Here is a 14,130-nt window from a genome sequence, read left to right as displayed (position 1 = left end):
CTATAAGAAGGATATGTCTAAAACCCATGAATGCTTACTATGTACAAAGCAGGTTTTTGTTAAATTCTTACCTGAAAAACCATACTGGGTACTAGAATCTTCCTTCTCCCTTTTTTCTCCAATTTTTAGGCAGAAATAAACTCCAAATTGGAACAGCTGAAAGAGAAAGAGGAGAAAATAAAGATATTACAGAATCGTGTGGAAGAATTAAAGAAAGCGGGAGCAGAAAAAAAGGACACGTCTTTTTCAGTGGTAAATTTGAGTTTTCTGCTGGTTGAGAGATGGTTTTGGTTTTGCTGGAGGTGGGTTAAATTTAGGTATAACCTTGGTATAATTGAAATCTGCTTCCCTACAGATGTTAGGAAATTTTTTTACAAAGCTTAAAATGCTAATTACTACATTATCATACAGCAGGACTCTGAAGTAAAGCTAGGGGAAATGCTGCTTTTTATCCCATCTCTCAAAAGAGCCTGCTACTGTTCCTTTTAGAGTAAACTTACCAAGTTTTCTGAGCCTGTATTCACATTTTAACTGCATTATAATGAACACATTTGCTTTATTATGGCTATATATTTTTTGATTTCTTTGGGTATTTATCTGTTCTTTTCAGGGAGATTCTGATAAGCTAATTGAGGAAATTCAGCAGCTGAATAAATCCCTCTTAGATAGTGAAACCATAGCCTTGGATGCCAAAAAAGAATCTGCTTTTCTCAGAACTGAAAATTTGGAGCTGAAGGAGAAGATGGCAAGTACTTGTTAAACTGCATTTATAGCTGTACAAAATGATGTTAAGGGCCTATCTGCTCCCAGACCAGTGAAGGCGGCAATCAATAAAGACAAGATGTGGTAGAGTATTTGGAGAAAGCTAATTACTTGTGCTCCAAATAATGTTTTTATTATGGAATTCATGGAAAATGGGTCTTCAGAAGAAAGATGAAAAGAAAATAGAGGCTTCTTCCACAGGAGTGGGCAGTTAGTTTTTAGGTTTACTAGTAGAGAGAGCGAGCAAGTGAACAGTCTTTGGGGAGTTAGATTCTATGGATTCTATGGATTCTATGGATTCTATGGATTCTATGGATTCTATGGATTCTATGGATTCTATGGATTCTATGGATTCTATGGATTCTATGGATTCTATGTATGATTCTATGTTAAGGGCCTATCTGCTCCCAGACCAGTGAAGGCGGCAATCAATAAAGACAAGATGTGGTAGAGTATTTGGAGAAAGCTAATTACTTGTGCTCCAAATAATGTTTTTATTATGGAATTCATGGAAAATGGGTCTTCAGAAGAAAGATGAAAAGAAAATAGAGGCTTCTTCCACAGGAGTGGGCAGTTAGTTTTTAGGTTTACTAGTAGAGAGAGCGAGCAGTGAACAGTCTTTGGGGAGTTACTAGGATATATAAGACTCCAAAACTAATTTTACCAGAGAACAGAAGAGAATAAGAGATGTGAACTCAGAAGTGGGATGGAACTTACTCTGAGCTTTGAAGGAGTAAAGACAAAGTAGTAGAAGCAGTGATGCCCCTGACCTCTAAAGTAAGGTATGTTTTGTTATAGGACTTTGACAGGAATGCAGTTGTTAAATTGTGGCTTATTCTGCCATATTTATCAAGGCCAAAGTTGTTCAGAGTGACAACAGGAAATGTGACAGATGCAATATTTAAATGTTAAACAAGTAGACTTTTATTTTGTGTGTGAACTGCATGTTGTTTTGTTTTCCTGAAGAATGAACTCTTAAATAATTACAAGCAGATGCAAAAGGATGTTCAATTCTATCAAAGCCAAATAGAAGCAGGAAAAGCCAGTTACAAGAAAATGCAAGCTGACTTGCAGAAAGAGTTGCAGTCTGTATTTCAAGAAAACACAAGGCTAACTTCACTGATGGAGCATAAAGTTCCAAAAGGTACTGTTTCAGGTGGTGCTTTTTTCTCCTCCCCCTCTCCTCCCTTTTCCCCGTAACGGTGGGGGGATAGGGAAGACTTTGGCCTTTGTTTTCTCAAATACTTGGAGCTTCTGTCAATATAAAATATTAGAGTATCTGGTACTGCTGGCACATAGTAACTGCTTTAGCACTTTCTTGAACTATTTGGAAAACTGCAACTGATGGAATATTTTGTATTTCGCACAAAGACAGTCAAGTTAATGAAGGCTGTCAGGGAGAATCTAAAATAAACTGGATGTCAACCTAACAACTGATGACCAAATTCAGACCAGTAGTTTCATCTTTTAATTGTTGGCCACTGTAAAATATACATTTCTAGAATTATACTGATATGACATCCAGAACGCATTATGAATCTTCTGCTTAATTTAAAACATGCTTTTCACTCACTTTCTCTTATTAATCTGAACTTGTTAATTCTCTAGATCTGCTCTCTCTTGTGGAGCTGGAAAAAAAGGCAGCTGACTTAAAAGGAGAACTAGAAAAAGCATTGAAAGAGAATGCACTTCTACAAAAACAAGTAAATGAGCTATCAGAATTTCAGTCTCTACCAAGTACTGTTGAAATACAGCAGAAGGAGGTAAACAAAATTAACTTTTTCTTTGTTTTTATATTGTACTTGACTGGTAACATATTAATGGAGGCCTATTGGATATGAAGTTTTAAATCCAAATGTTGTCTTGAATCAAATAACCTGAGATTTTACAACTAAGTTCATTAAATTATTGTTCCTTGGGTATTTAATATTTGCACCTAGGAAGAAATTTAAAATCACATGTTTAGTCACAAAGTCTACTATAATTAATTGGGAATTTCTAGTCCAACGCTTGCCTGCCTATTTGCCATGGCCACCACGATAACTCTGTGTGTATGTATAATGGTGTCTGATTCCAGTTTACTGTTCTAAAACTGAGGTTTTGTCTAAATGGGCAAAGAGAAAATTTCAAGACCTCTTAGCAGAAATGCTGCTTGAGAAGTGAGAGATTTAACTTGCAAATTCTGGAAAACTTGTAAGGAAACTTTGCTGTTTCCTGGCAGGTCAGGGCTTAGTAGACTAAGTTTGCTATAAATGTGTCTTAAAGGGTTTGTTTGTGAACACTTTCCAGGTTTCTTTATCCTTAAATACCTGCTACTAAGTGTGTGCAGTGAAAATTATTCCGGGCAAGTAATCTCAAACTCATGAATGCTTTGCAGAAAGTTCCAAACCCTTCCAGTGGTCTACTTCCACTAATAAAGAAAACTTAATTAGATATTAAAAACTTTATAAACTCTGTATCATGAAGAAAGTATTGATACATCAAAATATTCAGTTTAGGAGTTATTGCTAGCAGTATAAGTCCAGTCCTAGCTCAAACATAGGAAAAAGGAAATATTTTAAAGAACATCTAAAGACTTAGAGGAGAGGTTTCAAGGTTTTGGAGGGGACTTGTCTGTCTTGCTTCTCTTTGAAGGATTGTTTGCTAGACAGCTCCCTCCCAACAAAGCAAAACCCAATGTACTGTGCTGTGTGTTTGCCTGTACTTTACTTCCTATATCTGCATACAAGCATGTTTTTTATTACGCAGCTATGACAAATACTGATTTAGAAAATGCTATTACTATTGCTTTTTTGTTGGTAGATTCTTGAAAAATGTGAGGAGCTGCGCATATTAAAATTGGAAAGAGAAAAACTGCTTTCTGAAGTAGCTGATAATGAAATTAAACTTAAACATATGACTGAAGAAATTGGAAAATCAAAAGACAATCTAGCAGATGCACAACTTAAATATGTGAAGTCTGATCAGGAATATGTAGCACTTAAACAGCTCCATGAAGAACTACAGCAAAAATATGTAGCTGCATCAGAAAACAATGAACAAATGAAGCTCCAAATAGATATTCTATCTAAAGAAGCACGAGAGTCTAAAACAGCTTTGGATGAAGTGAAATTGGAGGTCAGTGTCAGCTCGCTCCTTTTTACAGATAAGACAAGAGGAATTCATTCATAGAATTAAAAAAAAAAACTTTCTTTGAGAAGTAGTCTTCAAGGTATAAGTAACACTATCGTTGACATTCCGCTAGCATGAGTGGATATTACTTATCCTATGCCAGGTGTATAAGGTTGCAGGATTATGCAGCTCAATGGTCTCTTTCTTCATAGGCAAAGAAGTGTATATGTTGTTCCAGGTTATGTGTTCTCCTTCTGTACTTGACCTTTTAATTCTTATTTGCAGAATAAAGATATAACTTAAGCATGGGAAAATAAATTTTTTTTATGTGCTGCTATGATCTACTCCATCTAAAGTCATAGCAACAAAGTTTCCTTATCAGGAACTGGAGGCTGGTTAGAACAGAAGATATTTCAAACCAAAGAGAATCACTGCAAAAATTGGCAATTAGAAAGGAAAAAAACACTTAAGAAAAGGGAACTGAAGATGCATATTTTTGACAAGGCTTTTGGGACTGATATGGCTGTCATATTCCAGCTGGATTTGATAACTCCTAATTTGATAATTCCTAAGCTATACTACAATTTCATGTATGATGTTATGTCTTAGTAAGACTTTTGCTGCTAAGGAGGAACCACAGGAAGGTTCCATAAACAAATGTTTTCTTAATATGGGCAAGAATATAAGCAGTGACTTAAAGTGAAATGATGAACTTCCTATTCTCTTGTTGAAAGCTAGTGTCTCTAACCCTTTAAGTGAATTTAAGATTCTGTGAGAACATGTACACGTTATGCAGTTTTGCATTACAATGAAAGTGTCTGGCCTTTTCCTTTACAAACTAAAGCTCTCTAGCAAAATGAAAGAACTGGAAGAAAAGACAGCAGAGCACAAACAACTTCTTGAGGTAAGAGAAGATTTTATTGGGACTCAGCAGAAGTTAAATGAAATGGAGCAATTAAAAGAGCAAGAAAAGATTATGGAATTGAGGCTGGAGGCCAAGGATTCGGAGATCCAGGCAGTTCTTCAGCAGCTTACTGAATGTCGGGAGGAAGTAAAAACTCTAACCCAGGAAAGAGATTACCTGAAGCAAAAAGAGGAGTCTCTCCAAGCTGAGACAGACCAACTCAAAGAGGATATCAAGGACACCGTTTCAATGGTAGGAATTCTGCCTTTATAGAAATGGACTGTACATATTAAGGGGAAGAGGGTAAGAACACTTATAAACTACACTGAAATATACAGGGGAGTAGGGGAGTGCGGTTTTGTGTGGGGGTTTTTTGGCTTTTTTTTTTTTAAATCAAGGTGTGCTTACTAATGTTGTAAGATACTTGAATTTTCTTTTGTGGATTTTCTTTCCTTTATTCTGAAGAACATTTTGGCACATGAAGAACTGAGAAATACACAGAGTTCTCTCAAGCAATCCCAGGACACTGTCAAGAAGTTGGAAAAAAATATTTCTGAAAAAGAATCTCAGATTCTGAGTGTTGAAGAGGCACTGGGGAAAACCATTAAAGAACTCGAAATACAGGTAAAACATCATGTAATAATTCAAAATAAAAATGCTTTTAATGTGTTTTCCAACACTGAAAACAAGCCCAGTTAGTCTGCTTATAGCCTCTTCTGCTTGTCCTTAGAAAATTTCTAGGCCTTTGGTACAAAGTGGGCAAGAAAGTACTGCCTGATCCAAGCCTTTACCGCTTGCTGATCCATTTCTGTAGAGCTTCAAGCTGTAATGTACACTCTAAGAAACTTTTACTTAACTAGTGTGCCCCATGGTTGTCAATTTGAGTGGTGGCATTAGATGGCAAATGGAAGAAGAGGTAAGGGTTACTTAAGGGTAGGAATGAGGCTAATGGTTTATAACACAGTCCAAATTAGAAGTGTAACACATGGTTGTAAATGGCAGCTCAGTTCCCATCATACAGCAGAAGGCTGATCCACTGGGGGTTTTTGTGCCTGTTTGTTCAACAACTGACAAAGAAGGGTGCTGAGAATATTGTATGTTACACAGTTGCTTCAGTGGCATAGTTTCTCTGGAGGGAGAATCCGTAGTATGTAAGACTGGATTTTTCTTGAAGTATATCATCTGCCAGACCCAGTAAGTCAATGGCTGTCAATTCAGCACTTGCATATTTTGGAACAGATGCATAAAAAATAATCCAACAGGTGTTTCTTATTTGGCTTCTTCCTCTCAGACTCTTTCTAGATAAAAATCTGGCTGATATTGCAGAAGAGACTGCTAAAGCTTCGCATTTAAAACAAAACAGGTGACAAAGGCTAAAGACTTGGTTCTGGAGTTTTTCTGGTTTGGTTACAGTGGTTTGATGTTAAAAATATTGTAGCAGAGTGAATCAAACAAAACTGCTGCATTTAATTTTGGTTTTGAATTGATGGAAATACTTTGCACATTTTTGATAGATATCACAAATGACAGAAGAAATAAAAATCGTCACATCGGAGAGAGACCAACTTGCTGAGGAAAAATCAGAAAAGAATAACTGTAGAGAAAGTGATCAGCTTCAGGTGCTAAAGGAACAAATCTGTTTCCTTACACAAGAGAACAATTCATTGCAGGATAAGCTGGACAGTTTACGTTTGAAAAAGGAAGAGTATGGGGAAGGAACTCTGGTAATTATACTAAGGCTGTAATAGAAAGCACGCTTATTTAAACTTTCACTTAAGTGAAAATAACTTGCAAAACAAACTGGAGAAAAGGGTCCTGCTACTTGACTGCAGACCGTTAAACACCAAGATTATTATTGTGTACTTGAAATAAATTCCACCCATATTGTTGTATATGGACAACTAGTAGTAGAATATGACAAACATTTTTCTGTAAATAGAATTTTAACTTGATACAGGATGGTGATGTTCTGAGTTGATCTGCACAGAGATGTGGTTCTATAAGTAGTTGAAGCTAAAAATTGCTCATCTTGAAAGGGTGGTTCTGCTTTTTCAAAGCATAGACAGAACTGACTTTTTTCCTGGCAGTGAAAGGGACATTGCAGCCAATGTCTTCCGTAGTTTGTCATGCTGATTGCATATATGTGTGTATATATACTAAGTGTGCGTGTGTACACACACTTCAAAGAAAGTAAAGTATGTGTGTATATTTTAATATTTATGGGGAGAGTAGACAAACTTCAAGGAAATAATTGTCTTGACACCATTATTATCTACTGTTGAGACTAGAAATATGAATAAGGTCTCTGTAGTTTGGTTTGTGGGGGGTTTTTTGTTGTTGGGGTTTTTTGTTTTGGATTGTTTTCTGGTTTTTTGCCCCACAAGCTTAAGCTATGGCCATGAAATTCTACTTTTGGTAACTTGTTTCAGAAGTCCTCACTTCAAATTTTACTTTTACGTGTCTCTTATTTCAAGAAACTTGAATTGCATACTGAGTTCAGTCAAATCTTATTTATTCTGAAAAAAAATACAGATCTCTCTAAAACATTGCTTCTGTTTGTTTTACATAATCAACCTGTCAAAGGTCAGATATGTTTCTCTTAAAGCTACTTCCCCAAATGTGTTGACTTCTATCTCTGTACAAAATAGATACCACAGATTCAAGAAAAATCTGTTGTGCAAGAATTATTTCTTCTGCGAGAAGAGCTGAGCCAGGCAAAAAGGAAATTGCATGAAATGGAGGAAGTGAAGGCCAATGAACATCAAAGAGAATCTGAAAAAATGGGGAGAACAGATTTTATTCCAAAATTGCATGACTGTCAGGAAGCGAGCACTCTGACAGAAAGAGGAGATGATGATCTTAAAATGCAACTGGAGAACCTCCAAAATGAGAGAGACCAGCTAAGAAAAACTATACAGGAGACAATTAGCATGGTAAGAAAAATAGTCCTATTCCTTTAGGATAATAGCTTTAGTAAACTTCTGTCTTAAATTTTGGAAGTGTTGTTCGGGCTTTAATGTACTTTAACTGTGTTGTGTCTAAAGAATTCAGAGATGCAGGAAGAGTTGAGATGTGCTCATAACTCTCTCAAACAACATCAGGAGACTATTGTGGAGCTGAAAGGAAGTATTTCGGAGAAAGAAAATCAACTCTTGAAAGCGCAAGAGGCATTGAATGAACTGCAACAGAAGGTCAGATGCAGATTTGTCAAGTAAACTAAAAATTCTATCAGGATTGTCTAAAGAATTCAGAGATGCAGGAAGAGTTGAGATGTGCTCATAACTCTCTCAAACAACATCAGGAGACTATTGTGGAGCTGAAAGGAAGTATTTCGGAGAAAGAAAATCAACTCTTGAAAGCGCAAGAGGCATTGAATGAACTGCAACAGAAGGTCAGATGCAGATTTGTCAAGTAAACTAAAAATTCTATCAGGATTGGCAACCCATGTCCTCTGCTGGCTTCAGTTTGTAAGGGTTCTGTAAAAGCAATAACAAAACTTAATTAAAAGTTTTTCCTTTCTTTTTTTTCCCTGTACTGCTTCTTGAAAGAATTCTATAGAACAGCGGCAGTGAAAAGATGATCAAATGCAATTTGACCTGCAAGCTACAACCCTTACTTATAACTAAACATGCCTCAGTGCTGAATCATGGAATATTATTTAGAATCAATACTGCTCTTTGACCTCAATGCATTTTCCAAGCCTTAAAACTTTAAATTCTAATAATATGTCTTAGTTATGTTACTCGGAAGGTACTTGAGCAACTAAAAGGTAGTTTAGCTCATTCTTTAACTTGCTACGCTATTATAAATTTCTTATCTACTTGTTATTTTCATGTCTGAAGCTATTGTGGCTTTTAGGCTTGATTCTAACAAGCGTTAATGTCTTCTATCTGCTGTAGATACAGCAATGATGGAGTCATTTTTATAGAATTATCATGGCCTGTAGGTTTTTACACATTCACTTTTGCCTACCAATGAGACAGAAGCACTGAAATTTGCCTACCAATGAGACAGAAGGACTAAAAACTTCTAAGCAAAATTGTTACATCTTTCTTTGCTTACTATAGCAGTAAACTAATCAAGGTGTCTTCTGTAAAATAATCCACTTATAACAACCCATATGTACAGATAGTGCTTGTGAAATATGGTCTAATAACACTCTTCTTAAATCAGAACCTGATTATTGGGACAACAAAATTTAATAAATTAGAATGTTACTGTTATTTGATAGCTAGTTTAGAAAAAATACTTCTACCCATGCTAGAGACTTAGAAATATTAATACTGGTTCTTATTTGCTCTTTCAGCTCACTGAAGTAACTGAAAACCTGACTCATGTCTCTTCTGAATACGGCAAGCTACTGGCAGAAAAAGAACAAATTGAAAGAATAACAAACGAGCAAATCTGTCAGCAGCTTGAGAAAATCACTTTACTTAATCAGGAGAAAGATGCACTACAGCAAATGGTAGAGACTTGTAAAGCAGAAAGAGATCGGTTAGAGGCTGACTGTCGGGAAAGCAAGGAGAGAGTATGTGTAAAATCTCTTAAATAATTGTTTTAAAGGCAGGTTGTACCACTGAATTATTTTGGTCATGAAGCCTTCTGCTATTCGGTATCTCTTCCTCTCCCTTCACTTGTTCACAGCAGCAGTAAACTAAAAATTTAGTGTACTAATCCAATCTCGATTTTTTTGGAATCTGTTTTTTCTTTCCCCTGTCCCTTTCCTGCCCTTTTGGTCATTGTGCCGCTCTGAGTTTAGGCACAGTTGTCTGCCACCTGCTGGACAAACACTCTGCAAGTTCCTGTTACATCTTTCATCTACAGTGCCTTTTGTATTTAGCACTGAACAGTGGAGGTAATCCAGGTTTACTGATATCTAAGGGCTTATTTCTTCTACCACTTCCACTTATTCTGGATAGATGAAGAGAAATCTAAACCCAGAAAAAAAACTGATTAGCTATCCTATTTCTCCTTCCTGATCTCTTATTTCTTGGCAGATTAGTGACTTCTTCAATATTCCAAGTATTTGCATGAAAAGTATGCTTATGTTGACACACTATTTCAGACAAATTCGTTCTCATATGTAGTTAACAAAAATCAAGCTGATAATTTCTAAAGTTAAAAGGAAGTCTGATAAATTTTTTTTTCCTAAGAGAAGCTCTGCAAATTATTTTAAGAAATGTAAAAGCTTTCATATGAATTTTAGGAAACCTCAGGTAGAACCACTGATCTCTCACGTATGTACAGACCAACTAATTTAAAAACTAATATCAACAAACTAGGATTATCAAATCTTTAATTTTAGGTTTACATCTTGCTGCTAAACAATTGGACAAATTGTTCATGTAACTGGTGGCAGTTGCCACAAGAATAAGGCTATTTTTCATGGCAGGGTGTTTTTGTTTTTTTAAATAGTCATCTACATAATCTGTTCCCCCCACAACACTTTTTCCTTTCCTCTTTACTTCTGCCTACTTTTTTTTAAATAAACTGATAAAGACTCTTTCTAAAGACTGTTTTCCTTTGGAGTTCTTAAACTAGGCATGGGGGAATGACAACTGAGGTTTTTTTTCTAAAGTAAAAGACTGATTCTGATAGTTCTCTCCTAGAAATTCAAATGCTTTGACTTATCGATAAGGAAAAACTTAATTATACTGAGTGAACATCTATGTAATACCTTGTTCTGCAGTCCTTAAAAGTTCTGACAGAAATGGAAAATCTACAGGAAGAACTAAGGCATCAGAAAGAGCAAGCTGATATCCAGAAGAACATGCTAGCAAATGGAGAGGAGAAATTGCAAAACACTGAAGAAAAACTAAATGAAGAAATAAACAAACTGAAAGAAAAGGCAAGTACAGTAATAAGAAATTCTTAGAAATAATTTAGAGGATGTCCCCTCAAGGACTCATTAGAGTAACAGGTATTTACCCATGATAACTTGTGCTGTTTTATTGGTCCAATAGATGATGTTGTGGTAATACAATTTAGCAACAGAAGAGGAGTTTTTGCTAATAGTTGTGTGGTTTTATACTTTTTTAAAAATATTTTTTAATAGGTAGTCAAGTTGAATGAGGACTTAAATTTGGTAACTAAGGAAAGGCACCAGCTTCTGGGAGAACTGAAAGAAAAGACTGAGAGTGAAAGCAGTAAACTTCAGCAGCTGGAGAAACAGTGTAATCTGTTAGCAAAGGAGAGAGATCAGCTCCAGGAAATATTGGAAGATGTTCGAGCAGAGAAGAACAAACTGGAGATTAACCTACAGGAGAGTGTTGATAAGGTGCTTTATATTTGATTAAAGTATAATAACTATGAATGCCTGGTAAAGGAAGATGGTTAATTCTTGAAGCTCTCTTGAAAAATATCTTACAAGTATTGATGTTATATACCTAGACTGAAGAATATTGGCATGCTTTAACTTCTGTCTTGTGGAATGGTATTTAAAGATGTATGTAAATTCTTTCAAAAATGTTATCTGAGGCTGCTTTATTTAGGAATAAATGAGGAACAGGAAAATACATGGGTTTCACTACCAAAATGCTTAACAGGCATTTTTTAATGAATTTGATGAAATGGTATGTTTTGTAGTTGAGCTGCAAAGTTTTGAAACTAAAGCTGACGAATTCTGACACTTTTATTTCTCTTCTGGATGAGGCATATCTTCGCAACAGTGAAGACAAATGAATTGGGTGGTATCCATTGAGCAGCAGTCCTTGTTCAGATATTGAGTAGTCACTTCAAATATCTGTAGTTAATTCAGATCTATGGTGGGAGGAGAATCTACTTATGCTTGCTACCAATATCTTCCAATTCACCTGTGTTTTGAGTATCAATTGTCTTGCTGTAAAACTTCAACTTCACTGGAAATTCAGAGGTTTAGTGAAAGCAATGCTAGTTCCATAATAATTTATCAAAGATAATTTAACAGCACTCTGACAACAGTCCAACTCATAAAATTGTGTTAAGTAATAATTTCTAGATAGTTCTTGATGTGATCCCTACTCAAATTACATCTCTGCTTTGTGTTATTCATTTGTGTAAACAGGGATTGCAGAAAATATGTCCAAACATGTTTGTAGCATACTTTAATTCTTTACATTACCAAGGATTTATCAGTATGCTAGTTAGCAGGCTTTGCTTAGTGAAAGGAGAAACTTTAAGTTTCTTGTACTCAAACTAAAGGAGTTTGGTTTGTGCCAAGTATTTTAACTCCTATGAAATATTGAGTGGCCTGGTGTGTGAGAGGTAGATTCACGTGTTATCTCAGAACTTAATTTTATATTTGTTGCTCTATTTTTACTCCAGATTCTTGAAACCAAAAAGGAATTGAAATGGCAACAAGAACTCCTCAGCAATGAGAAGATCAAAGCTGAAGAAAGGGAAGACCACTTGTTAAAGGTTCAGAGGCGGTCAGAGATTTTGGAGGACAGCCTAACAAACAAGGTGAGGAGTTTGTCTTCTAATGTTTCACCACTAATGTGCTAAACTTTTGCTCAAGACAAATCCTATTTAATTTTTAACTCTCAGAGCATCATTTTTATGGGTGCTAAACAAGCGTGAACATGGGCAAAGGATTTTGTACAAGTTTCTTTAGTGATGTTTAGAAGTAGCATCCTCAACTTGTCTCAGCCAGTTGGTCACTCCATTAGAATGGACACAAATTTATCCAATGTGTGCAGGTTTAATATAATAGTAATTGTACATGTTTAAAAGGCACTGTGTAGACAGTATGAACCTAAGTGGGTTTGGAATCCTTGGTGCTTTGCACACTTTCAAACTATATTCGTTATTCAGAAAGCCTTGTACTTAACTCTTGCCAACTCAGTCTTTTTGCAGTTTTCACTTCTTTACTTGTCACCTGTCAAACTCTTCCTTTGTAGATCAAAGTATAATTAAGGATTGCTTCAAATTAGCTAATGTGTTATTGTTCTATTCATTAGAGCAGATATGAAGGCAATTCCGTTGCCCATCGCTTATGCTAATCTTCTATTTCTTTTCATTTTCTTGTGATGTGGATGTATGTTGACTGCCTTTTTGTTTGTTTCCTCTTGCTTTACTGAAGACCAAAGTTGACTAAAGTAGAGTTCTCTGGGTGTCATGCTATTCTTCCTTTTAATTTCTTTTTCTGAGTGATTAGAACACCAAAATTATTTTTAAACCTCTCTTGCTGTTAGTGTGAATTTTAGAGTTACTGGAAATTATGTTCTTTGTATTTGACACAACAGATTTGAGTACTTCATAGGGGAGTACACAGACCAGGACCAAATTGTAATTCTTGCTTTTTCTCCACTATTTATTATAGATTCAACAGTTAACTGAGATGCTAAATAGCATATCATGTGAAAAAGACCAGTTATTGGCTGAAAGAACTAGTCACTCTTTCCAACTTAAAGAACAAATCTCATCAATTAATCGAGAAAAAGATGAGCTACAAAAACTTCTCCAGGATGTCAGGTCTGAGCGGGACCAGCTCAAGACAGAATTGCAAAAAAATTCTGAGATGGTTGGTGTTGCAAGTTGCATGCCGAAGTTATGAATAACTTCTCTTCTTGAATGGTACTTAAATATGTATGCTTTTATTTTAGTGTGTTGAAACAAATGCAAAACTGGAATGTGCTCTAGACCAACTGAAGCAGAGAAACCTGAATGATATGTCCATTCAGGTGAACCCACTGGATAATGCAGAGCAGATGGTTGATGATAGCCTGAAGGAAAAAACCTTGAAAATTAAGGTAAACTTACTTCTCTCCTTATTTTAAGGATGCATGTAAAACCTTAATACCGTTTGTTCTGGAGCATAAACCTTGCTTCTATGTATAATGTATAAAATTGTTTGCATATCTTGCTAAGATGCTGCAAACCATGGGATCGGTTGATTTGCTGTTGCTGTTCAGTGACCGTGCGTCTTGTTCCAAGAACATTAAATTGAACTTCAGTTGAGACATATCACTTGATTTCATTACTGTCCAGCCACCCCAATGAAAATAACTAGTCATATAGAAGTGCTTCACCATTTTGTTTTTGCAAAATCCCCCCCCAATCCTGCCTTCTATTATTCCCCATCAAACATAAATTGGTTTCAAATAAATTAATTTCATTAAATAGCTTCTCTCCTCAAAATAGGAAGCTTCTGTAATTCCTCAGAGCTTTTGTTAATTAACTGTCCTGAGTGTACTTTCTCACAAGTGTGAGAAGTACTGCTAACCTACTGAAAGCCAAAATAAACCAGGATTTATGAATAGTACGAAACATTTAAAAATATTAGAGTACCATTGTACTGCAGTCTGTACGTCTGTGCAGCAGGTTTGGGCATCATTCTATATGTGCTGGAAAAGCCCTGAGTGCTTCTTCAGTTA

At 35.8% G+C, this 14,130-nt stretch overlaps 1 protein-coding gene across 1 annotated transcript in view; it reads left to right on the top strand.

Annotated features, from left to right (window-relative positions):
* The window catches only part of CENPE (centromere protein E), a 38,292-nt gene that overhangs the window by 14,605 nt on the left and 9,557 nt on the right, over window positions 1-14,130 (top strand). Inside the window, exons 19-34 of the mRNA XM_019470553.1 lie at window positions 130-252; window positions 611-745; window positions 1,729-1,906; window positions 2,371-2,525; window positions 3,565-3,879; window positions 4,718-5,029; window positions 5,243-5,401; window positions 6,292-6,501; window positions 7,426-7,710; window positions 7,822-7,968; window positions 9,084-9,305; window positions 10,467-10,629; window positions 10,837-11,054; window positions 12,080-12,217; window positions 13,077-13,277; window positions 13,360-13,506. Of these exons, the coding sequence (XP_019326098.1) occupies window positions 130-252; window positions 611-745; window positions 1,729-1,906; window positions 2,371-2,525; window positions 3,565-3,879; window positions 4,718-5,029; window positions 5,243-5,401; window positions 6,292-6,501; window positions 7,426-7,710; window positions 7,822-7,968; window positions 9,084-9,305; window positions 10,467-10,629; window positions 10,837-11,054; window positions 12,080-12,217; window positions 13,077-13,277; window positions 13,360-13,506 (3,108 nt within the window). The remainder of the gene's footprint in view (window positions 1-129; window positions 253-610; window positions 746-1,728; window positions 1,907-2,370; window positions 2,526-3,564; window positions 3,880-4,717; window positions 5,030-5,242; window positions 5,402-6,291; window positions 6,502-7,425; window positions 7,711-7,821; window positions 7,969-9,083; window positions 9,306-10,466; window positions 10,630-10,836; window positions 11,055-12,079; window positions 12,218-13,076; window positions 13,278-13,359; window positions 13,507-14,130) is intronic.

Source organism: Aptenodytes forsteri, unplaced genomic scaffold (assembly GCF_000699145.1).
Source record: "Aptenodytes forsteri isolate BGI_AS27 unplaced genomic scaffold, ASM69914v1 Scaffold93, whole genome shotgun sequence".
Lineage (NCBI taxonomy): Eukaryota > Metazoa > Chordata > Aves > Sphenisciformes > Spheniscidae > Aptenodytes > Aptenodytes forsteri.
Note: the sequence above shows the minus strand (reverse complement) of the source record. Positions and strands in the feature narration are given on the sequence as shown.